The 25276-nt window shown below is 43.6% G+C and overlaps 1 protein-coding gene across 1 annotated transcript in view; it reads right to left on the reverse strand.

The window, feature by feature from the left end:
• LOC126101131 (probable G-protein coupled receptor Mth-like 1) overlaps positions 1-25276 on the reverse strand; it is a 106532-nt gene that overhangs the window by 63681 nt on the left and 17575 nt on the right. The window contains exon 2 of the mRNA XM_049911814.1: positions 4374-4452. Within this exon, the coding sequence (XP_049767771.1) occupies positions 4374-4402 (29 nt within the window). The 5' untranslated portion in view covers positions 4403-4452. The remainder of the gene's footprint in view (positions 1-4373; positions 4453-25276) is intronic.

Genomic DNA, 25276 nt, shown 5'->3' on the forward strand with positions numbered 1-25276 from the left:
ACACGTATATTTGTGTTAAAACGTAATGTACTGACATTTCGCCATAGCTAAGATTGTTTTATACATGCGTTAATTTCATCCGCATGTATAGCGCGTGGAATGGCCGGCAATGTCTGTCTAAAATCACCGGACAGCAGCAGTAATGCACCACCGAAAAGCCAAGTGTTATTATTTAGATCTTTCATCATTCTATCGAGAGCTTCAAGTGAATGTTTGTGGGCTAAAGTGCATTCATCCCAGCTAATAATTTTGCATTTTTGCAAAACTTTAGCCATACCGGAATGCTTTTTTATGTTGCACACTGCATCTGGATATGTGTGAATGTTCAACGGCAACTTGTGTGCTGAATGTCCAGTCCGACCGCCATCAAGCAAAGTGGCTACAACACCTGATGAAGCAATTGCTAACGCAATATGATTTTATGATCGAATGCGTGCAAAAAAAATAAAATAAAAGAAAATTAAAAAAAAATAAAAAAAAAGAAAAAAAGAAAAATAAAAGATTCGCCTTGTTCTGCTGCAATTGACAAATTAATTCGATCATATACATTCTTTTGTTCATCAGTGAGTAGTTGCTCATTATTTTCAAAGAAAGTAGTTAAAGAGACCGTATTGAACTGTTATTTGCGCTGAATCTCGCTGTTAATGTCTGTTGCTGGGCGGTTAGGTGGGGGCATACCAAAATGAATGAGTGGCTTTTTTGCAATCAGAATGCAAATATCTTCAATTTTTATTAGCGCCTCATTATATATTTCCTGCGAAAAATCGATATTGGGATCTTGAATGCGATGCAGAATGTCTTCGCTCATGGAATCCTTACATTTGTACCAGAGGACAGAAGCTTGAGATAGAAAACATGTCGTCAATAATATGGCGAATAACTGGCGAATTTGATTAGGAGAGGAACTCAATGCTGCATCTGCAAGTGTAATATCCCAATGGTTGTCATCTTTCAGCAAATGTAATTCGCGACACGCATCATGATATGTGTCGTACAAAATGCCATTGACTGTTCGCAAGTATTGGAAGGACGTCGGTCCAGGAACATTAACCAACAATAAACGCAAGAGGAAACATTCGCGTTGCTTTGGATGGACTGTGTGTAATTGGCCTTATATATTTCCCATAAATATGCCGTTGTATCCTTCAACCGGAACACCTCACTTTCGTGGTTCCCACTTTTTTGACTGTTTGTTCCATGTGAAATATCGTGGCACATCGGTATACATTAATGTCTTTGCGAATTGACCGGGAACACCTGGTCGGTTGCATAGTTCGAAAAACTCAGTTGATGTGGTTTTTGGGGCAACTGATGCACGTTGTAGAGTAGTCTCTTCCGTGAAATAAACACGATGTCCATTTTCAAGGTGCACTGCGAAATGTATAACAGCGGGGTCTCTTTCGTGTATCTGAAAACCCAAAATACGCCAAACTGCTTCATTGCTGCTGATGTATCGGCCCATTTGATACCGTGTTATTTCATCGTTTTCGTTAACACTGTGAACAGCAAATACAGCCATATCACTGCCCTTATGGACATATTTGCATATATATTTTATGGACGTCACCGAACTGCAGAGCTCAATGTTTACGTGTGCTTTGTAGATTTTACACAGCAATGGTGAGTACGAAACCACCCAGTGATTGTCAATGTCAACTGTTGTTCCGTTTGACATGCGTAATTGATGTGATTGACCACCACGGTCAGTGTCTCTACGACGATACAAGCGATAACCATCGATATAGGTGACTGTATCATTTATACATAGTTTTGGAAAATGTTCCGTACATTTTCCATTGTCCATGCGCGGCGCCGTCATGTTTATAGCACCGCATGGGCCATGGATCATGTTAGCGGTAACAATCTCATATAATTCTTGATGGATATTCCGATCCGGAATTTCTGCTGAGATAATTTTATCAATTTCTTTAGACTGTATTTTGTCGATCAACCAAATCAGAATATGCGAGTGTGGCAAACCTCGTTTTTGACATTCAACAGAACACAGCCAGCAACGTCTTTTGCCATATACAGGGGAAAGTATAATCAAGTTCATCAACGATTTTAACTTTTGTCTGAAGATACGTGCAGTGATATCGTGCCGATCTATTGCAGTTTGACCTGGTAATAACGCAATTTTAATTTAATCGCATTTTGGATTACACGTAAATGTAATGAACAAATCTGGTCGTCCGTAAGCGCGCACAAACGTCATGGCATCTTGAATATATTCTTGCATATGACGTGGGCTACCAATATATGATGATGGAAGAATATATGAAGTACCGATGTCATTGATGTTAGTTATTCTATCTACGTTACCAACAATAGCATCACGCAAATGAATGTATTCCTCAGCTCAAAGTTTCGCTTGATTATACCTAATGTATCGTAATCGCTCGCTTACAAATTTTGCATACATATCAACGATATATTGATGAAACGGTTGGCGGCATCGGAGAATATTATTGTCTTCATTGGCACGAAACATCAACCGATATGCGTAGAAGTTCATCGCGCTCACTTTCTTGCTGGTTTCTGCACCTGCAAAGTAAAAATATAATTAAGACAAAAAGAAATTAATAGTGCATAAAAATAAAATATTAGGTAATGACATGTGTAGATTGTACCTGTTGCTGGATTTCTTTGTTTGATATTTAAATGATATCCATCTTCTCCTTCCCAAAATATCAAGGGATATTGCAAAGCGTCATAAGAGCGATGACTGTCCTCAATCGTATGCACTGTGTTATCTCTGCGTTAGATTCGTATATCTCGACGTTCAAATGCGTCTCCAACCGTAACAACTGCATCTTCATTAATGGCCGGTGCATGACATCGGCGCGCGTGCTGCCCAGATGGGACTTTGTCTGCTTTGATGACTATCGTATAGTTGTCTTTTTGCAGTCTGTTTGAAACGGTATTGAACAACTGGACCAACTGGTTGTGATTCGTTAAAAACGGTTCTAAAATACCCAAAATTTCTCACTCCTCCATCTGCTCGAAATGGTTTTATTGGCAGCGTGCTTTTATTTGCTGCACCTTATCACCCATGAAGTAGATTTGCAGAAATTTTGAATCGGTATCAGGCATCGGCATTAAAGAACCAGTTTGATGATACACTTGGCATTGAATCTTAAACGTTGATTGAAAATTGCGACCACCCTCATTCTGAACGATTTTTGTTGCTCCAAATGATGTCATTTGAAAGTAAGAATTGAATTTGCGAATTTTACGCAAAAACAATTTAAACTGAGATGTAGCTCCAGCCAATAGTGTTTTCAATGGTTCTGGCGGCGAATTCATTGGTGGCAATACAACTTTTCCAGACGCGCGGGAGATACCGGCCGATTCACCTTTGTATTTGGCTGCATGGCAGTGTTGGCATTGTTTGTTCATAGCACCGATTGCAATTCGTGAATGTGACGAATAGTCGATGTCCGACTCATATTCAAAGGCAAGGCGAAGAAGTGATGCACGTGTCAATGGGCGATACACTTGCAAACGCTGGTGTTGACGTGTTCTGAATGTGTCGGTGACTCGTTGACGGACCAGTCTTTGTCTCAATGCATTAGCTCGAAGGCGTTTGTTGCGTTGCTCTTGACTTTCATTAGCACGTCTGACTGCAGCTTGGTTTCTTAAACTTTCATCGTCCGTCAATTGATCTTCTGCCGATCTATTTAACCGACGGTTCTGGACTAATTGTGAATTCTGAGTCCGTCGTCCAATATTTTCTCCTAGTCCACGAAGACGTGGCATTGTTTTATGTACGTAACTTACATGTGAATATAATACACTTAATATTCACTGAAATGCGACACCTGAAATATCAAAAGACACCGTACAAAAAAAGTTAAAATGTTAAAATAACGAAACACACATAATATAATACACACAAATTAAAATGTCGAAAAATAAACGAAATCTTATGCACGTAATACGCTCAATATTGTACACAAAAGTGCAACGCCACCTATCATGCTGATTTAAGAATGTAAATTTTCCAAGCCCCCACTTGAATGCATACACAAAAATTCATTCAAATCGGTCCAGCCGTTTAAGAGGAGTTCAGTGACATACAAACGTACAGTAGAATTATATATATAAAGATACACACACATCCTCTGTGCCCAGGCGGTAGAACAGAGAGAGAGAGAGAGAGAGAGAGAGAGAGACATTTCATACCACTATAATTATTTTCATATGTGTAAGGTAGTTAGCCACATACGATAAGTTTCATTTGACACGTTAAGCTTAATTAAAAGTAGTACCATTACTGTTTTCTTCTCAGCGAGATTCTAGTGTAGTAAACGAAACTCAACCAAACTTTCTAAAAGTTCTGAGTGTTGGAGACTGGAGGTAAAGTTACTCACGTGAAGGTCCAAGAAATGTCGATACACATGACGTTCAGCCAGAAGAAGGCTGCCAGGAACGTGAACTGTATGACGAACGCTGCAACAGAGGAGCACAACAAGTTAAGATTTCCTCTTGTTGTGGCACGCTGAACTTAAATAAATAGTTAGTGACAAGGATGGCAAACATCAGGTGGAAACTGCTACAGAATATTTTCTGGATGAATTTTTAGAAGTGCAAGAGACTCATACAGTCTTCTTTATGCTAACTGCCCTCAACCAGCTACCAGTTGCCCATAAAAACAAATACTTTTCGCAGGGTCCAATTCTTTTGGTCCTGACATACCGAATACTATGAACTTGAACTTTAAGCCTTGATCTGTATGCACACACACACACACACACACACACACACACACACACACACACACACACACACACACATGCACACACAAAAATACATTTCAAGTAACCGGCTAGACACATGTATACAATCTCTTAGCACTTGTTCATCTACACGCAACGTTATCTGCACCTGTAATGTTCCGTAAGTTTAGATGGGGCTTCACATTGGATTAATGTTTGAATTGTTGTAAGGTCACGATTAATGGGTTTTACTTCAATAAATGAATAAACAGATGCATTAAAATTTATATATATTTTAGGCGCTGCCCGCTGTCGTTGACAATGCTGGATGACATTAATATATTTATTATGTAGTCTGGAAATGTGCTTGACTTGTAATGATTTTTAGCATATGATCGCTTGTAAAACATATTTCTAGTATAGTTAGCGCACCTGCAGGACATAAATAAAGCGGTGTGCAACGCGCCCTAAGACGAAGTAAATTAGCAATGGTAATTCTGGGACGTACATGGGTCAACCAGTCTTACAAAGGACTCTGTAGTAGAAGCACCGCAGCTATGGTAGTATGTTATTTAGTAAGAATTTAGCAGTGTTAGCAGGCATGTATATTTTTGCTCTCGTGTACAAGAAACAATTCAGGAAGCAAATAGAAGGGAAACTTACAGTTGTAGCGACTGGTTGGCCCTGCTCAAAACGCAGATGAATGTTTTTCCCCTCCTGAAACCGTCTCCAAAGGGGTGAAACGTCGATGTCGCCAATAGTAAATTGCCAGCCATTTTAACTGCGGTCGGCTTCTAATCTGCCAGCCACCCGTTCTCGTGCAGGGTCGTCATTCCGGCGGCAGGAATCATTTGCACCAACAGCACACACAATCACATTAAGAGACCTTGTATTGGCTTATGATGTATGCCTCTTTTTACCAAATTTCATAGTTTAGCCAGCATCATGTTCCCATGTTCTCCTGGATCTCAAAGATCCCTTAACGTGTGGACTATCGGATCGAAAGCATCCGGACACTACTGTGAAATGTTGAATGGGCTACTAGATTTCACGAGAGGCAGAAGCCGCCAGTGTAAAACAGAAGCAGTATCACCAAAGTGGGTCCGTCAGGAGAACTGATTTCACACTTGGACTAGTCACTGGATGTTAACGGAGTAACACATCCAACAGGAACATTTAAACCTCTCTGCAGCTGCCCAGGTTAACTGTTGGTGATGAGACAACCAAAAGTTGATGGCACATTAGGACATGCCGTATATCGGAAACCAAGACACACACATCCATATCTCCATGCCAGTAGCTGCCATCACCCTTCACATACCATAGGTGTCCTTAACACCGTAGTGCATAGGGCGCACTGTGTATCCGATAAAGAGCTCACATACCTCAAGAGCATTTTTTAAATCGAATGGATTTTCTCCGCAACAAACTCGTAGAGATCTGACTGCAGAACCTAGAATGCAGGTATGTGATTGGAAAGAAGATGGTAATTCCTTCATATTTCGTGCGTTTTTGCCCTATGTGGGTGCTCTTTCCTCGAAGATAGGCCGTATCCTTGAGAAACACTGTGTTAGGTGGTATTCCGGCCCCCCCCCCACGAAAATTGCAACTTTACTCGGTTCTGTGAAGTATGATTTATAGCTTTGAAAAGCGGGTGGATATCAGATTCCTTGCCGAAATTGTGAGAAGTCGTATACAGGTCAAACAACACGCACTGTTCATGAGAGATGTGTGGAGCCTCGAAGATACACACGCTTATTACAGCCAGACAAGTCAGCTGTGGCCGAACATTGCATTGATACAGGGCATTCCATGAATTATAGTGAAGTGAAGATTTTAACTAACACCTCTTCCTTTTGGGAATTTGTCTTCGTGGAAGCTATAGAGATGAGATTACCTAACAATTTAATAAATAGATATAATGGTTTTAATTTGGACAAAGCATGGAATCCGGCTCTTGGGGTAATTAAACTGCAGAGAACTCGTCATGGTGTCACCACCGCCGATCATACATCGATAAGCGAATCAAATACCTGTACGCCTCCGCCACAGGCGGCGCATGTGTAAGCGTATTTCTTTGCCGCCGACTATCATATGTGACCAGCATGCGCAGTACCGCCGCGGTGGAGCATATAAGGCCGCGCTAGGCATCTTGTCGTCAGTCTTGTGACTCACTCTGAGGGTGGCCGGACGATACGCGGCTGAAATATCATAGGAGGAAATTTAATTTGCGCGGCTGCATGCCCAATTTAATGGACTATTCATTACGCAACGAGAAATTGAAAATGCAGTCACTGAAAGTGTCCCCAACAGAGTTCAAGCAGTCCTAAAGGCGAAGGGTGGACACAACCCATATTAATTTCCACTAATAGGTGCCCAGATGCTTTTGATCAAACGGCTTATAGTCGACAATGTTTGAATATCACAGCCGGTTATGATTCACATTCCAGAGCATTATTTAAACTGGTATGTCATGCATCTTCAGGCAAGGCGACGAAGTCTGTCGTGTGCTTCTCACATTGCCCTATTTATTGATGCACTGTTTGCTGTTCAGGGCATGTGCCAAGATCGCAGTAGGGCGACAGTCAACACTACTCGCCCTACGACAGTAGGAAATGAAGAATTCCATGTTTTTTCCAAGTAATAGAACCTATCGCATAGCATCACCTTTTCTGCCATGTGTACATTTAATCGTTACTCTCGTGTATTCGAGAAATTGGAAATGAAAAGGTAATATCCGTAGTACCACAGTGAAGTGTGATAGGACAGTTGCTGTTTACAATATATATAAACGAGCTAGTACACCGCAGCATGTCATTCTCAATGGAGAGAAGTCTTCCGAAGTAAGAGTGATTTCAGGTGTGCCGCAGGGGAGTGTCGTAGGACCGTTGCTGTTCACAAAATACATAAATGACCTTGTGGATGACATCGGAAGTTTACTGAGGCTTTTTGCGGATGATGCTGTGGTATATCGAGAGGTTGTAACAATGGAAAATTGTACTGAAATGCAGGAGGATCTGCAGCGAATTGACGCATGGTGCAGGGAATGGCAACTGAATCTCAATGTAGACAAGTGTAATGTGCTTCGAATACATAGAAAGAAAGATCCCTTATCATTTAGCTACAATACAGCAGGTCAGCAACTGGAAGCAGTTGATTCCATAAATTATCTGGGAGTACGCATTAGGAGTGATATAAAATGGAATGCTCATATAACGTTGATCATCGGTAAAGTAGATGCCAGAAAGATTCATTGGAAGAATCCTAAGGAAATGCAATCCGAAAACAAAGGAAGCAGGATACAGTACGCTTGTTCGCCCACTGCTTGAATACTGCTCAGCAGTGTGGTACCCGTACCAGATAGGGTTGATAGAAGAGATAGAGAAGATCCAACGGAGAGCAGCGCGCTTGCTCCCTCCTACGTATATCTCGCGAAGAGACAATGAGGATAAAATCAGAGAGATTAGAGCCCACACAGTGGCATACCGACAATCCTTCCTTAGAGACTGGAATAGAAGGGAGAACCGATAGAGGTACTGAAGGTACCCTCCGCCACACACCGTCAGGTGGCTTGCGGAGTATGGATGTAGATGTAGATGCAGAAAGCGTAGGACGCTCTTTAAGGCTATTCGCAGATTATGCATTTGTCTATACCAAAGTAGCAACGCCAGAAGATAGAATTTGCAAAACGACCTGCAGAGAACTGATGAATGGTACAGGCTCTGGCAGTTGACCCTGAACGTAAATAAATGTAACATGTTGCGCACATCTAAGAAAAGAAACCAACTTCTGTACAGCTACACTATTGATGACAAACAGCTGGGGACAGCATCTGCCGTAAAATATCTAGGCGCATCTATCCAGAGCGATCTTAAGTGGAATGAAAACAAAAAACAGATAGTGGGAAAAGCAGATACCAGACTCAGATTCATCAGTAGAATCTTAGGGAACTGTAACTTAATCACGAAAGAAATGGCTTATAAGGAGCTTGTTCGCCCGATTCTTGAGTATTGTTCATCTATCTGGGACTCCTTTCAGATAGGACTCATAGAGGAGATAGAGAAGATCGAACGAGGATCGTCATGGGATCGTTTAGCTGGCGAGAGAGCGTTAAGGAGATGCTAAACGAACTCCACTGGCAGACGTTACAAGAGAGGCGTTGTGCAACACGGAGATATTTACTATTGAAGTTCCGGCACGGCACTTTTCGGGACGAGTCGGACAACAGATTACTTCCCCCCCCCCCCCCCATACATCTCGCGTGTTGAGCACGAGGTGAAAATTCGATAAATTAGAGCCATACAGAGGCTTACCGACAATCATTCTTCCCACGCACTATTCGCGAGTGGAACAGGGCTGGAGAGAACAGATAGTGGTACCGAAAGTACCCTCCACCACATACTACTAGGTGGCTTGCGGAGTATGATGTAGATATAGATGTAGATGTAACATTTGGCATCGGCGTTTCCGATCCAGCGTCCGAAATTAAATTTGTACTTTACCATAGTTAAAAGTTCTTCTTTTCTTCACCACGGAAACACCCGGCCACTATTGTGGGAATGATTTTCGAACCTTGATCAAAAATTACCTGCTGTTTTATGTTACCCATTTATGATAACTTCATTAGGGTATCTAAATATCCACAGGCGCCGACCGCGGTGGTCTAGCGGTTCTAGGCGCTCAGTCCGGAACCACGCGACTGCTACGGTCGCAGGTTCGAATCCTGCCAAGGGCATGGGTGTGTGTGATGTCCTTAGGTTAGTTAGATTTAAGTAGTTCTAAGTTCGAGGGGACTGATGACCACAGCAGTTATGTCCCATGGTGGTCAGAGCCATTTGAACCATCTAACATTTTCCGCTTGGAGATAATATCTTGGCACCTCAGAGTCGGCAATTTTCCCAATCGGCACAAGCATGATCACATCTGTCTCTTCAGTTAGAATGTGACAATGTCCGACTTAACAAACGCATCCGACAACTGTCCACATCGCACTGAACACAAGATACCAATGAGCGGCTGCCTCAAGACAGGTGCGCGGACGGTACGTGCAAAAGTTCTTTACTTTCTGGATGGCCTTCATACACACATCAAAAAAAGTTTTGCATCACCTCGGTTCCGAGAGTTCCGGAACCTGTACAGAATATTGGAATAGAGATAAACATAAACATCATTTCTGTCCTTTTTATTGCTCATGAAAACCACACATTGCATGTTGTACCACCATACAGCGAGACCTTCAGTGGTGATGGTCCAGATTGCTGTATGCACCGGTACCTCCAATACCCAGTAGCACAACCTCTTGCATTGATGCATGCCTGTATTCGTCGTGGCGTATTATCCACAAGTTAATCAAGGCACTGTTGCTCCAGATTGTCCCACTTCTCAACGGCGATTCGGCGTAGATCCTTCTGGTTGGTGCGTCACGTCTTCCACAAACAGCCCTTTTCTATCTATCCCAGGCATGGTCGATAGGGTTCATGTGTGGAGAACGTGCTGGCCACTCTAGTCGAACGATGTCGTTATCCTGAAGGAAGTCATTCACAAGAGGCGCACCATGGGGGCGCGAAAAGTCGTCCATGAAGACGAATACCTCGCCAATATGCTGCCGATATGGTTGCACTATTGGTCGGAGGATGGAAATCACGTATCGTATAGCCGTTACCGCGCCTTCCATAACCACCAGCGGTGTACGTCGGCCCCACATAATGCCACCCCAAAATAGCGGGGTTATTCCATCTCGCTGCAGTCGCTGGACAGTGTGTCTAAGGCATTCAGCCTGACCGGATTGCCCCCAAACACGTCTCAGACGATTGTCTCGTTGAAGGCATATGCGACACTCATCGGTGAAGAGAACGTGATGCCAATCCTGAGCGGTCCATTCGGCAAGTTGTTGGGCCCATCTGAACTGGGCCTCATGGTGTCGTGGTTGCAATGATGGACCTCGCCAAGGACGTCGGGAGTGAAGTTCCACATCATGCAGCCTCTTGCACACAGTTTGAGCCATAACACGACGTCCTGTGGCTGCACGAAAAGCATTATTCAACATGGTGGCGTTGCTGTCAAGGTTCCTCCGATCCATAATCCGTAGGTAGCGGTCATCTACTGCAGTAGTAGCCCTTGGGCAGCCTGAGCGAGGCATGTCATCGACAGTTCCTGTCTCTCTGTATCTCCTCCATGTCCGAACAACATCGCTTTGGTTCACTCCGAGACGCCTGGACACTTTTCTTGTTGAGTGCCCTTCCTGGCACAAAGTAACAATGTGGATGCCATCGAACCGCGGTATGGACCGTCTAGGCATGGTTGAACACGAGCCTTGTACCCCCTTCCTGGTGGAATGAATGGAACTGATCAGCTGTCGGATATCCTCCGTCTCATAGGAGCTGCTCATGCATGGTTGTTTACATCTTTGGGCGGGTTTAGTGACATCTCTAAACAGCGAAAGGGACTCTGTCTGTGATACAATATCCACAGTCAACGTCTTCTTCAGGAGTTCTGGGAACTGGGGTGATGCAATTTTTGATGTGTGTATATTCAATGTTAAGAAAGTTCTGTTTTACAGAAAATCTTTTCGTACTGTTCCTAGTCCGCATTTGATATCCTCTCAAGTTTGGCCATTGTCAGTTATTTTTCTATCCAAACAGCAAAACTCATCTACTAACTTAGTGCCCACTTTCTTAATATTTAGCCTCTCTGATTTAATTCTACTACTTTCAAAATGGCTCTGAGCACTATGGGACTTAACATCTGTGGTCATAAGTCCCCTAGAACTTAGAACTACTTAAACCTAACTAACCTAAGGACATCACACACATCCATGCCCGAGGCAGGATTCGAACCTGCGACCGTAGCGGTCACGCTGTTCCAGGCTGAAGCGCCTAGAACCGCACGGCCACACCGGCCGGCTCTACTACTTCCCATTATCCTTTTACTTTCCATGGTACTCATGTTTTAACTCTTTTTCAAGACACTGTCCATTCCTTTCAGTTGTTCTTCCTAGTCCCAAGCCATTTCTGCCGGAATTTCAATGTCATCAGCGAATCTGAAAAACTTTATCTAATTTTCGTGAACTTTATTTCCCTGTCATTTAATTTCATTTACTTCTTGCTCAGTGTATAGCTTGAATAGAATGGAAGACAGGTAAAAACCTTATTTCGCTCGCTTCTCGTCTATTGTCTAACCTTCATGTCTCTCAGTTTTTATGACTACAGCCTGGTTTCTGTAAAAGTTGTAGATAACTTCTTGCTCCCTGTATTTTAATCCTGCTACCTTCTGCATTTCAGTGAGTATATTCCAGTCAGCATTGTCAAAAACTTTCTTTAAATACAGACGTGTTTCGTGTTTGAAGGTGTTAACAAACCAGCTTATTTTTAGATAGATTTCTCATTGAACAAACACAATTTTCTCTTCTGAAGTTACAGCATCATCAGTATTTTTTAACTTCATTTCTCATGAACACATGATGTTGCTTTCGTGGTTTTCTGTATTTAGCGTTACAGCTATTTCTCTTACCTAGCTTGACATTTTTCCAAGCTTGTCATTTTTCTGATTTCGCCGTTCACTGCACGGTGAAAAACAGCACTTTCAAATTTTTATCCTGTCACTGTTCAGAAGATATGAAAACAAGGCGAAAGATATCGAGAAACACACTTGTAGAGAGGGAGCTTCAGCCTCAACATGAACGTTCACAAACCATTTAATTACGTCTTTTTCATATCCAGCTACTAGAGTCACATTGCACTGTTTCAGAAGAATACATTTTCTTTTACTTGTTGTCAGAGTATATCTCTGACGCCAACGTATTGTTTCCGGATGTTGTGTCAGGCAAACAAAGACGGTACCCCGCCATGAATCGCAGATATCTACTGAACGGAGAAAAGCTTGCATGACAGCGATCAACGGAAATGCGTATCAAGAATTTCTCCGAATCCTACTTCCTGCGCCACGTATCGCACAGACACAGGATGCCGAGTGTTGATACCTGAACAGGAAAATGTTTTGCTAAGAAACTGCTGTAAAAGAGGGAATACTCGTAAAGTTTAAAATCTGACGCTCTTCTCTTAACTAAGTTCGAGTTACAATGCCGGGAAAGATCACGTCCTAAGTGTAAGCTGGCTTACACCAAGTTAAACCTACGTATACTATTGTGTCATTCCTCGTCCGATTAGGACTGCCTGTTGCATTTATAACATCTCTGTTTTTTGACAAAAAGTATCGAACTACTTTCATTTGGCTTATGTATATTGGCATTGGATGGTAAAGCTACAGCGATTGTCAGTTGATTCATAGTACCTTTACTCTCATTCAATCACACATGATCAGTTGTGATATTTAAATCACCTTGAGATGCTGCAGCTACAATGACACTTCGTAGTTGCATGTGCAAGACGACGGCTCTGAGCAGATTTATGTCTGGATGAGGTCATTCACACGAGTACTAAAAGGAACTCGTTAAACTTCGGTTACACGATAAGTCTAATCTAAAAGCCGTAAATTCAACTAAATACCTACGTATTACAATTAAGAACAACTTAAATTGGAAGAAACACACAGAAAATGTTGTTGGGAAGGCTAACCAAAGACTGCGTTTTATTGGCAGGACACTTAGAAAATGTAAAAGAACTACTAAGGAGAATGCCTACACTACGCTTGTCCGTCCTCTTATAGAATACTGCTGCGCGGTGTGGGATTCTTACCAGATAGGACTGACGGTGTACATCGAAAAAGTCCAAAGAAAGGCAGCACGTTTCGTATTATCGCGAAATATGGGAGAGAGCGTTACAGAAATGATACAGGATTTGGGTTGGAAATCGTTAAAAGATAGGCGTTTTTCGTTGCGACGGAATCTTCTCACGAAATTCCAGTCACCAACTTTCTCCTCTGAATGTGAAAATATTTTGTTGACACCGACCTATATAGGGAGGAACGATTACCACGATAAAATAATGCAAATCGGAGCTCGTACGTTAAGATATAGGTGTTCATTCTTTCCGCGCGTCATACGAGATTGGAATAATTGAGAATTGTGGAAGTGGTTCGATGAACCCTCTGCCAGGCACTTAAATGTGATTTGCAGAGTATCCATTAGATGTAGATATAGATGTAGATGAAGATGATTTTTTTTTTTTTTTTTTTTTTGGTCATCAGTCTACTGACTGGTTTGATGCGGCCCGCAACGAATTCCTTTCCTGTGCTAACCTCTTCATCTCAGAGTAGCACTTGCAACCTACGTCCTCAATTATTTGCTTGACGTATTCCAATCTCTGTGTTCCTCTACAGTTTTTGCCCTCTACAGCTCCCTCTAGTACCATGAAAGTCATTCCCTCATGTCTTAGCAGATGTCCTATCATCCTGTCCCTTCCCCTTATCAGTGTTTTCCACATATTCCTTTCCTCTCCGATTCTGCGTAGAACCTCCTCATTCCTTACCTCATCAGTCCACCTAATTTTCAACATTCGTCTATAGGACCACATCTCAAATGCTTCGATTCTCTTCTGTTCCGGTTTTCCCACAGTCCATGTTTCACTACCATACAATGCTGTACTCCAGACGTACATCCTCAGAAATTTCTTCCTCAAATGAAGGCCGGTATTTGACATTAGTAGACTTCTCTTGGCCAGAAATGCCTTTTTTGCCATAGCGAGTCTGCTTTTGATGTCCTCCTTGCTCCGTCCATCATTGGTTATTTTACTGCCTAGGTAGCAGAATTCCTTAACTACATTGACTTCGTGACCATCAATCCTGATGTTAAGTTCTCGCTGTTCTCATTTCTATTACTTCTCATTACCTTCGTCTTTCTCCGATTTACTCTCAAACCATACTGTGTACTCATTAGACTGTTCATTCCGTTCAGCAGATCATTTAATTCTTCTTCACTTTCACTCAGGATAGCAATGTCATCAGCGAATCGTATCATTGATATCCTTTCACCTTGTATTTTAATTCCACTCCTGAACCTTTCTTTTATTTCCATCATTGCTTCCTCGATGTACAGATTGAAGAGTAGGGGCGAAAGGCTACAGCCTTGTCTTACACCCTTCTTAATACGAGCACTTCGTTCTTGATCGTCCACTCTTATTATTCCCTCTTGGTTGTTGTACATATTGTATATGACCCGTCTCTCCCTATAGCTTACCCCTACCTTTTTCAGAATCTCGAACAGCTTGCACCATTTTATATTGTCGAACGCTTTTTCCAGGTCGACAAATCCTATGAAAGTGTCTTGATTTTTCTTTAGCCCTGCTATCATTATTAGCCGTAACGTCAGAATTGCCTCTCTCGTACCTTTACTTTTCCTAAAGCCAAACTGATCGTCACCTAGCGCATTCTCAATTTTCTTTTCCGTTCTTTTGTATATTATTCTTGTAAGCATCTTCGATGCATGAGCTGTTAAGCTGATTGTGCGATAATTCTCGTACTTGTCAGCTCTTGCCGTCTTCGGAATTGTGTGGATGATGCTTTTCCGAAAGTCAGATGGTATATCGCCAGACTCATATATTCTACACACCAACGTGAATAGTCGTTTTGTTGCCACTTCCCCCAATGATTTTAGAAATTCTGATGGAATGTTATCTATCCCTTCTGCCTTATTTGACCGTAAGTCCTCCAAAGCTCTTTTAAATTCCGATTCTAATACTGGATCCCCTATCTCTTCTAAATCGACTCCTGTTTCTTCTTCTATCACATCAGACAAATCTTCACCCTCATAGAGGCTTTCAATGTATGCTTTCCACCTATCTGCTCTCTCCTCTGCATTTAACCGTGGAATTCCCGTTGCACTCTTAATGTTACCACCGTTGCTTTTAATGTCCCCAAAGGTTGTTTTGACTTTCCTGTATGCTGAGTCTGTCTTTCCGACAATCATATCTTTTTCGATGTCTTCACATTTTTCCTGCAGCCATTTCGTCTTAGCTTCCCTGCACTTTCTATTTATTTCATTCCGCAGCGACTTGTATTTCTGTATTCCTGATTTCCCCGGAACATGTTTGTACTTCCTCCTTTCATCAATCAACTGAAGTATTTCTTCTGTTACCCATGGTTTCTTCGCAGCTACCTTCTTTGTACCTATGTTTTCTTTCCCAACTTCTGTGATGGCCCTTTTTAGAGATGTCCATTCCTCGTCAACTGTACTGCCTACTGCGCTGTATCTATAGCGTTAGAAAACTTCAAACGTATCTCGTCATTCCTTGGTACTTTCGTATCCCACTTCTTTGCGTATTGATTCTTTCTGACTAATGTCTTGAACTTCAGCCTACTCTTCATCACTACTGTATTGTGATCTGAATCTATATCTGCTCCTGGGTACGCCTTACAATCCAGTATCTGATTTCGGAATCTCTGTCTCACCATGATGTAATCTAATTGAAATCTTCCCGTATCTCCCGGCCTTTTCCAAGTATACCTCCTCCTCTTGTGATTCTTGAACAGGGTATTCGCCATTACTAGCTGAAACTTGTTACGGAACTCAATTAGTCTTTCTCCTCTTTCATTCCTTGTCCCAAGCCCATATTCTCGTGTAACCTTTTCTTCTACTCCTTCCCCTACAACTGCATTCCAGTCGCCCATGACTATTAGATTTTCGTCCCCCTTTACATACTGCATTACCCTTTCAATATCCTCATACACTTTCTCTATCTGTTCATCTTCAGCTTGCGACGTCGGCATGTATACCTGAACTATCGTTGTCGGTGTTGGTCTGATGTCGATTCTGATTAGAACAACCCGGTCACTGAACTATTCACAGCAACACACCCTCTGCCCTACCTTACTATTCATAACGAATCCTACACCTGTTATACCATTTTCTGCTGCTGTTGATATTACCCGATACTCATCTGACCAGAAATCCTTGTCTTCCTTCCACTTCACTTCACTTCACTGACCCCTACTATACCTAGATTGAGCCTTTGCATTTCCCTTTGCAGATTTTCTAGTTTCCCTACCACGTTCAAGCTTCTGACATTCCACGCCCCGACTCGCGGAACGTTGTCCTTTCGTTGATTATTCAATCTTTTTCTCATGGTAACCTCCCCCTTGGCAGTCCCCTCCCGGAGATCCGGAATCTTTTGCCAATGGAGAGATCATCATGACACTTCTTCAATTACAGGCCACATGTCCTGTGGATACACGTTACGTGTCTTTAATGTAGTGGTTTCCATTGCCTTCTGCATCCTCATGTCGTTGATCATTGCTGATTCTTCCGCCTTTAGGGGCAATTTCCCACTCCTAGGACAAGAGAGTGCCCCGAACCTCTATCCGCTTGTCCGTCCTCTTTGACAAGGCCGTTGGCAGAATGAGGCTGACTTCTTATGCCGGAAGTCTTCGGCCGCCAATGCTGATTATTTATCAAAATTTAGGCAGTGGCGGGGATCGAACCCGGGACCGAAGACGTTTTTGATTATGAATCAAAGACGCTACCCCTAGACCACGGGTATCCCCTATGCAGATGATGAAGATGCTGAAACCAGTTGTGACTGAATACGTCACTTGGAACTGGGAACTGTGACTAAGAATGTAGCTATTGTACGTTATATGTATGATACCAGGAACTGTCTTCTACATAGGAGAGCACTTCCTTCACTAAGCGTGACTTGTTGCTATCGTACTTTCTGTCTGGATCATTAAGAATATTATATTCGAAGTAGGGATGCTGGTTATCACTGAAACAACTGGTCTTCGTTACATTGTTTTTTTTCATCTCCATTTTAACCTGGATACTAAAACCGCTAAAAATAACCATTTCGTGAAAGAAGCGATTTTCGGTTTTTATTGCTGTTGTTTCCAGTAATAAACGTAGACATCGCATAGAGACTGAAAAATTCTAACACTCCCTCAGACTCTTGCATTATACGTTTCAAGATACTGTACCTAGAATCAAAATATAAAAAAAAACAGTTAAATAAATAAAAACGTGACCCGTATACTATTCGATGCTTTTCTAGAAAAGTAGCGACGGGTGGATACTGCAAAAAATCGCCAGTATTCCCCTAATGATTATGGTTTTTTAAAACTCTGCCCAAATTAATGTTGTAATCGAGAATCATACCCTGGGGCGCTACGAATAGTCAGTGTTACGGGATGAAAACTGAGGTTGGAGAGCTCTTTCCTTCGTGTTATGTTATCCATTTCAAAGGGTTACAAACAGATAAGAGATACACGACCTAGATAAGAACAGTAGCTCAGCTAGCTTCCATTTTAACTAAAAAAACACTGTTTCTGGCCTTGTTTCACAGTTTATTATTAATGTTATTGGGCAACCTAGGTTTCGGGTTATAAGCCCATTTTCAAGTACATTACTGATACCCAAAGATGATAATGCACAAATAAACATGATGACAAGGCAAAGATAATCATCTCAACTTCCTAACGTATCGATTCATAGCTTAATGTACAATTACGTCAAAGACAATTTCTAACAAATAACATACATTATTACACATTCACCAATTACAGTGCAATGAGTGGACTAAAGTTATGCATCAGCCAAGAGCTTTTTAACTACTGGACCTTCCTAAGAGACAGTTTCCGTTCCTTCCAACCTAACCATATAAACAATTGTGAATATGGAAAACCATCAGCTGTAGAATGGAATGATAACGATGAAATTTTGTGCCGGACCGGGACTCTAACCTGCCTTTGCCGCTTATCGCGTGTGGTCACCTAACCATTTTTTGTTGCTTTTTTAATTTAAAAAAATTACCAGGGACTCGAACTCGATTTCCCGCTTATGGCGAGGAGTCGCCTTACCATTTTTTAATTTAATTTAATTTAATTTTTTTTTGCCAAACGAAATATCTTTATTCTCACAATGCTGCCCTTCGAGGGATAAAGAAGGTAACAAACCAACAAAAAATACTGAAGCATAAATAGATCGTAAAGGCCGCCTTCTGGCAGCAGCAACATTAGACTCGGCACCCACCGCTACCATCAATCAGAATGTCCATGAATCCTTCTAACTCGTCATTCGGGCTGGGCACGTCTTCACGAAGAAAGGGTTCATATGATTCTGTCACTTGCTCCAGTCCGTTCCGTAAGTTTAAGATGTGGGGAGGGCCCAAGAAGACACTACCCGGATAATTAGCGAAGGATTGGCAGTATCGTGGGTGGCGTCGTAGAAGAATGAATCGTTCCAATAAGGAGGTCCGAAAATTGGGAAAGTGTTTGTCATCATTACGGTAAAGATACAATATGATCAGGCCCTTCATCCATATCGCTGCATTCATCTTAGTATGTGTATAAAATGTCATATCTGGGATAAGAAGGGATGTCGAAGTTACTGCTGTAGGGATCGTTCGCTGAATGAGGGCCAGGGACCCACATTCCAGACGGTGTTCATATGTATCAGGTATATGGCTCTGGGGACGCGACGGAGAACCAGCAATACGTATGGAATGGAGTCTCTGGCGATTCGTGTATTTGTGGCTGGCCACCAAATACCTGGCCACTCTGGCACTGAACTCGAGAATAGCGCCATACACTGAACTCCAGACCACTGACCAAGTAACCGAGAGCAGACGGCTTTCAATCGGACTTCGGGGATGATCTCACATCATATGACAGTAAACGTCACGGGTCCTGTGCAGTCGCTCACTTGGCAGGTCAGCGTTGACATAACAGAAAGCCACAAAAAACTCCTGTAGGTGAGATAGTGGTGGCGAAATATATGCCACTGCAAAGAGTGGTTCGTGATAAGTGGATGCCAGTTCTTCAATCAGAGTCGCTGTGAAGCTGAGCTGGCGGTGGTTCCACGTTTTCGTCATCGTGGAGGCATATAAGGCAGCTGCCCTAACCCACACATTGGCCATTTCGAGACTACCCTTTATGGTAGGGAGTGTGAGTGTGTCTTATCACACTTTGATGATCATTTCTACACTGGCAAAGTAACTAAATACTGTTTGTAAGCTGCGGACTATCGTCTTTGGCACTGGGAGGTCTGTGGCCAGATGGGGAATGTCGGATGCCAGATAGATAATGACATAAGGCACCCACTGTACCATGTTCAAAGATTGCAGCAAGTTGCTATGGGCATCTGTATTCATGCCTTGTAGGAGACGAGAATAGGTAAGGTGTGATGCCTCTCGACTGTCATGCTTAAAGATAACCCACAAACATTGGATATCCAAGAGTGGGTATGGGGCCAAGCTCCCTTCTGGGAAGCTGCTGCCATCACTGAATACTTTTCGAAGTTCAAGCAGCTTCTGGCTATAGCACCGTATTGGCGATCCAGTCCAGTGATCTTTGGACTTTGGCTGCCAAACGCAGTAAAAACAGCAGATCGTCCACATAGGCTCGACATGCAAAGGTATGGTTCTCAAAGGAAGTCCCTGCAGCCAGGGTCATACTGCATGTAACAGTGGCTCCATGGCAATAGCATACAGGGGGCAACCTTGCCTCACAGAGCAGACAATAGTGATCTTGCCCTCCATACATGCATTGATTGTAACCTATGAAGTCGCTCCACGCAGAAGGTGCATGACAGTGCTTATGAAGGTCTGAGGGAAGGCCAGCTGTCGCAGCACCTTCTCAAGATAGTCATGGCATACTCTATCAAAAGCGCGGCCAGAGTCTACTGTCACTAAGACTCATCACACACGACAGGCCTCCACCAGTATGTTGACATTGTGGTAGTCGATGAGCGCCGTCTGAATATTGCTGTTACTGCCAAAACAGGGCTGGTTGGTAAAGAGAACGTAGTGCTGAACGCTCTGAATTCGGGCAGCCAGAAATTTCGTTAATACCTTGAGATCGCTGTTGAGCAGCGTAGAAGGTCGGTAACGGTCAAATCTCTGTTGGGCAGATGGCTTGGGGACCGACATAAGGATGCCATCGACAAAGGCAGGCGGCACCTGCATTGAAGGATCCATCAGTTCTTGATACATCGTAACTCATTGGGGCATCATAACATCACGGAACGTACGATAGAACTCCGTCAGGAGACCATCTGTTGTTCGCCCCGCGAGGGCCGCCGCCGCGTTGACATCGAGGGTCCGAGACAGCAAGCGGAAGACTTCATTCATAGCCGTTGCATCATGGTCTTCTGTGCGTGGAACTGCCGGTTATGATCAAAGCAGGCGTCGGCAGTATCTTTTTGAGCCGTCAGGCGCCGATCATGTGTCATATCCAGCACGGAGATAAATGCTCTGCGACGTTCATGGATAATGTGGTACATTGGCAGCAGTTCACCCCCTATCTGTGCGCTCTTTTAAAAGTTCCTAAGCGCTATGGGACTTAACATCTAAGGTCATCAGTTCCCTAGACTTAGAACTACTTAAACCTAACTAACCTAAGGACATCACACACATCCATGCCCGAGGCAGGATTCGAACCTGCGACCGTAGCGGTCACGCGGTTCCAGACTGTAGCGCCTAGAACCGCTCGGCCACATCGGCCGGCACCTCCTATCTGGTCTTGACTATGAATGTGCAAAAGCGTGCCCTCGAGGCGATGAATTGTAAGCATTATGATCACTGCTGGTAACCTCCGGACCTCAGCCTCACGCCATGGCGACGGTGGCTGGGTAGATATCTACCGCAGTAGCGTAAATTGATATTCTATGGTGTTCCGTTGCCAACACACAGCCTCTTGACGGTAATTGATCACTGCTCCGCCGTGTGTCGACAAGGCGAAGGTCTTGGAAAAATTGGAAATTTGTGATGAGGTCTAATGGGACCAAACTGCTGAGGTCATCGGTCCCTAAGCCTACACACTACTTGATCTAACTTACGCTATGGACAACACACACACACCCATGGCCGAGGGAGGACTCGAACCTCCGAAGGGAGGAGCCGCACGGACCGTGACAAGGCGCCTCAGAGAACGCGGCTACCCTGCACGGCGCGAAGGTCTTACACCAGGGGTTGCAGTTCTCTGCATTTGCTAATGTGTGGTGTTTGCTCCTGTGGTGACAGGACACAATTGATGTTGTCCCCTAGGATGATATGATCGTAGCGTCCCTCGAATAAGGACGCGACCTCCTCCGCACAAAATCTCGAACGGTCTCTCCTATTATTCGTGCCAGAGGGGTCATACACATTCACAATACTGACGCTCTGATACGTGATAGCAAGTCCTCGTGCTGACAATAGGTAGACCACATCATCGATCACGATGCCTTCCTTCACATAAAGGCCATACCACTACCATCATCTGTGCATGACACCTTATAAAAGTCGTATCCATAAATAGACGGGGACCTCAGAACTGATGGTGCCAACCGATAGGCCTGGCATTGGGAGACAGTACTGCTGGCGCCTGTTCGGAGAGGTGGAGACGGGAGATCGGAAAAAGGACCCGCAGTCAACAATGGGTCCTCTCCTATGTCCAATGGCATGTAACTGCCGTGATGTGAAGCAACTGCAACCGCTTTAGCTATTCCAGCAGACATCACGTACTCGACATCGTCGGCCTACGCAAGCAGGTTTCTGTTGTGATCATCCCTCGGAATTAATGAGGCAGGCGAAGTTTGCACTTGGTCCGTGACAGAGTCATATGTAAGTAGGCTTATATCAGAAGAAATAAGCCCTCGGTGACCGAGGTCTTATTTGTTTCAATATAATTCTGACACGGTCACTGAACCTTAGCAGCTATGTTCAAAGTTTTATGTAAGTAGGCTGTTCAGGTTTTTACATTGGTAACGCCACGTAGCGCTCTGTATGAAAACACTGGCTGTGCTGTGTGCAGTCTGTGGCTGGTTTGCATTGTTGGAATATACGCTATTGTAGTGCTGGGCAGTTTGGCTGTTAACAGAGCGTAGCGTTGCGCAGTGGGGGGTGAGCCGCCAGCAGTGGTGAATGCGGGGAGAGAAATGGCGGAGTTTTGAGAGCGGATAATCTGGACGTGTGTCCATCAGAGACAGTAAATTTGTAAGACTGTATGTCATGAAATGATATATATATATATATATATATATATATATATATATATATATATATATATATATATATATATATATATATATATTATGACTTTTGAACACTATTAAGCTGGCAGTAGTGGCGCTCGCTGTATTGCAGTAGTTCGAGTAACGAAGATTTTTGTGAGGTAAGTGATTTGCGAAAGGTATAGGTTATTGTTAGTCAGGGCCATTCTTTTGTAGGGATTTTAGAAAGTCAGATTGTGTTGCGCTAAAAATATCGTGTGTCAGTTTACGCCCAGTCATTTATAATTTTTCTAAGGGGACGTTTCACATATACGGAATCCATCTACCGCCATTCATTCAGAAGCGTGGCACTGCGAGAGGTTTCATTGGAATCCGCCGCTGATCGAATACTGTCAGTGGGAATCGACAATCATATCTTCCTGCTGGGCATGGTCGCCTCTATCGAGATCATCGTCTTCCGTTGACTTCGTGCAGTAGGTAACGGATGGAGCCAGTCGGCGTTTCTTCCGTCGCTTTGGAGTTTATGAACATGAGTATCGGTATCCGACAACGGCTGGGGGTCGTTGCCATTAGGGACAAAACCGACGGTTCTCAGAACCAGATCTGCAGTAGCCAGCCTCTTCTGCTGGGCCGTTCCCTTCTCGCATTGCGAAACTGATGCTGAGGCTTGCTCTGGCGCTGCTGAATGCCTCTGCATCGGAAGCTGCTCTGTGTAGAATGAAGGCGACGCTTACGTCGACGGTCGATGATCAGATGGAAGAGTTTGAAGGACCCCTACGTATGTCAGTGGGAGCACCATTGGATCGGGCGACATTTTCTCCTCCCTTGTCGGCAGTTGTGTGATGCAACGCTGCATATAGCTTGATCTGAGATATCCCTCTTGCCCGTATCCCGAACAAGTTTGGTCTGGCCATTGTAATTTACGACGACACGGCATCCGCCGATGTTCAAATAGGACGGGACATGTTTAGTAAGGTTGATGCGCACCTGGAGCTCCCTATTCAGAACGGGTACGTGGTAAAGTGTGCCCATTTTTTTCCGCTGTATGGCTTATCACAGTGCCATAAGGTCACAACACTGCGATCAGTCGTTTAATGAACAAAGTAAGAGCATATAGACTATCAGACCAATTGTGTGATTGGATTGAAGAGTTCCTACATAACAGAACGCAGCATGTCATTCTCAATGGAGAGAAGTCTTCCGAAGTAAGAGTGATTTCACGTGTGCCGCAGGGGAGTGTCGTAGGACCGTTGCTATTCATAATATACATAAATGACCTTGTGGATGACATCGGAAGTTCACTGAGACTTTTTGCGGATGATGCTGTGGTATATCGAGAGGTTGTAACAATGGAAAATTGTACTGAAACGCAGGAGGATCTGCAGCGAAATGACGCATGGTGCAGGGAATGGCAATTGAATCTCAATGTAGACAAGTGTAATGTGCTTCGAATACATAGAAAGAAAGATCCCTTATCATTTAGCTACAATATAGCAGGTCAGCAACTGGAAGCAGTTAATTCCATAAATTATCTGGGAGTACGCATTAGGAGTGATATAAAATGGAATGATCATATAACGTTGATCGTCGGTAAAGCAGATGTCAGACTAAGATTCATTGGAAGAATCCTAAGGAAATGCAATCCGAAAACAAAGGAAGTGAGTTACAGTACGCTTGTTCGCCCACTGCTTGAATACTGCTCAGCAGTGTGGTATCCGTATCAGATAGCGTTGATAGAAGAGATAGAGAAGATCCAACGGAGAGCAGCGCGCTTCGTTACAGGATCATTTAGTAATCACGAAAGCGTTACGGAGATGATAGATAAACTCCAGTGGAAGATTCTACAGGAGAGACGCTCAGTAGCTCGGTACGGGCTTTTGTTGAAGTTTCTAGAACATACCTTCACCGAGGAGTCAAGCAGTATATTGCTCCCTCCTACGTATATCTCGCGAAGAGACCATGAGGATAAAATCAGAGAGATTAGAGCCGACACAGAGGCATACCGACAATTCTTCTTTCCACGAACAATACGAGACTGGAATAGAAGGGAGAACCGATAGAGGTACTCAAGGAACCCTCCGCCACACACCGTCAGGTGGCTTGCGGAGTATGGATGTAGATGTAGATGTAGATCACCATCTCTGCTGGCACCTCTAACGGCCATTCAAACACACGGACAGTTCTCTGGCCGATACCTGCGTGTTCCAGTTTCACAGGGGCAATGTGCCCATCCGAATGCCTAACTGAAAGTCGCTCGTTCTTTTGTTAATCTTACAAGACAAGTCGTTCAACAGTTTCAGGTATACAGGTATACCCCCCCTCCTCCCCCTCTCCCGCTCTCGATGGAGAGGTGAATCTTTATTACGTAGTGGTAATCGATGTGAACGACGTCTTGCAAAAACTGTTCAGTTTCTGATGCTTTCGGTAATGCGTACTCGTCCGTTAAACTTGACATCAGTGCCGACTTTCGCTGTGAATATGTCATGGTGCATCGAAGGAAGTAAGCAACACGGATGTAAACAACAGCAACACAGCGCGCGCGCTAACTCGGCAGGGACGTAAACAGGACGTCCGAGCCGCAGCCCTGCCGAAAGCAGGCTGTCATTTGGCTACCCACGCACGACTGGGCAGCGATTCTGGGTAGCATGGATCCGACAAATCCTTCATAGCTTTGGCGCCAGGT

The sequence above is a fragment of the Schistocerca cancellata genome, chromosome 9, assembly GCF_023864275.1.
Source record: "Schistocerca cancellata isolate TAMUIC-IGC-003103 chromosome 9, iqSchCanc2.1, whole genome shotgun sequence".
In the NCBI taxonomy this organism is placed as follows: domain Eukaryota; kingdom Metazoa; phylum Arthropoda; class Insecta; order Orthoptera; family Acrididae; genus Schistocerca; species Schistocerca cancellata.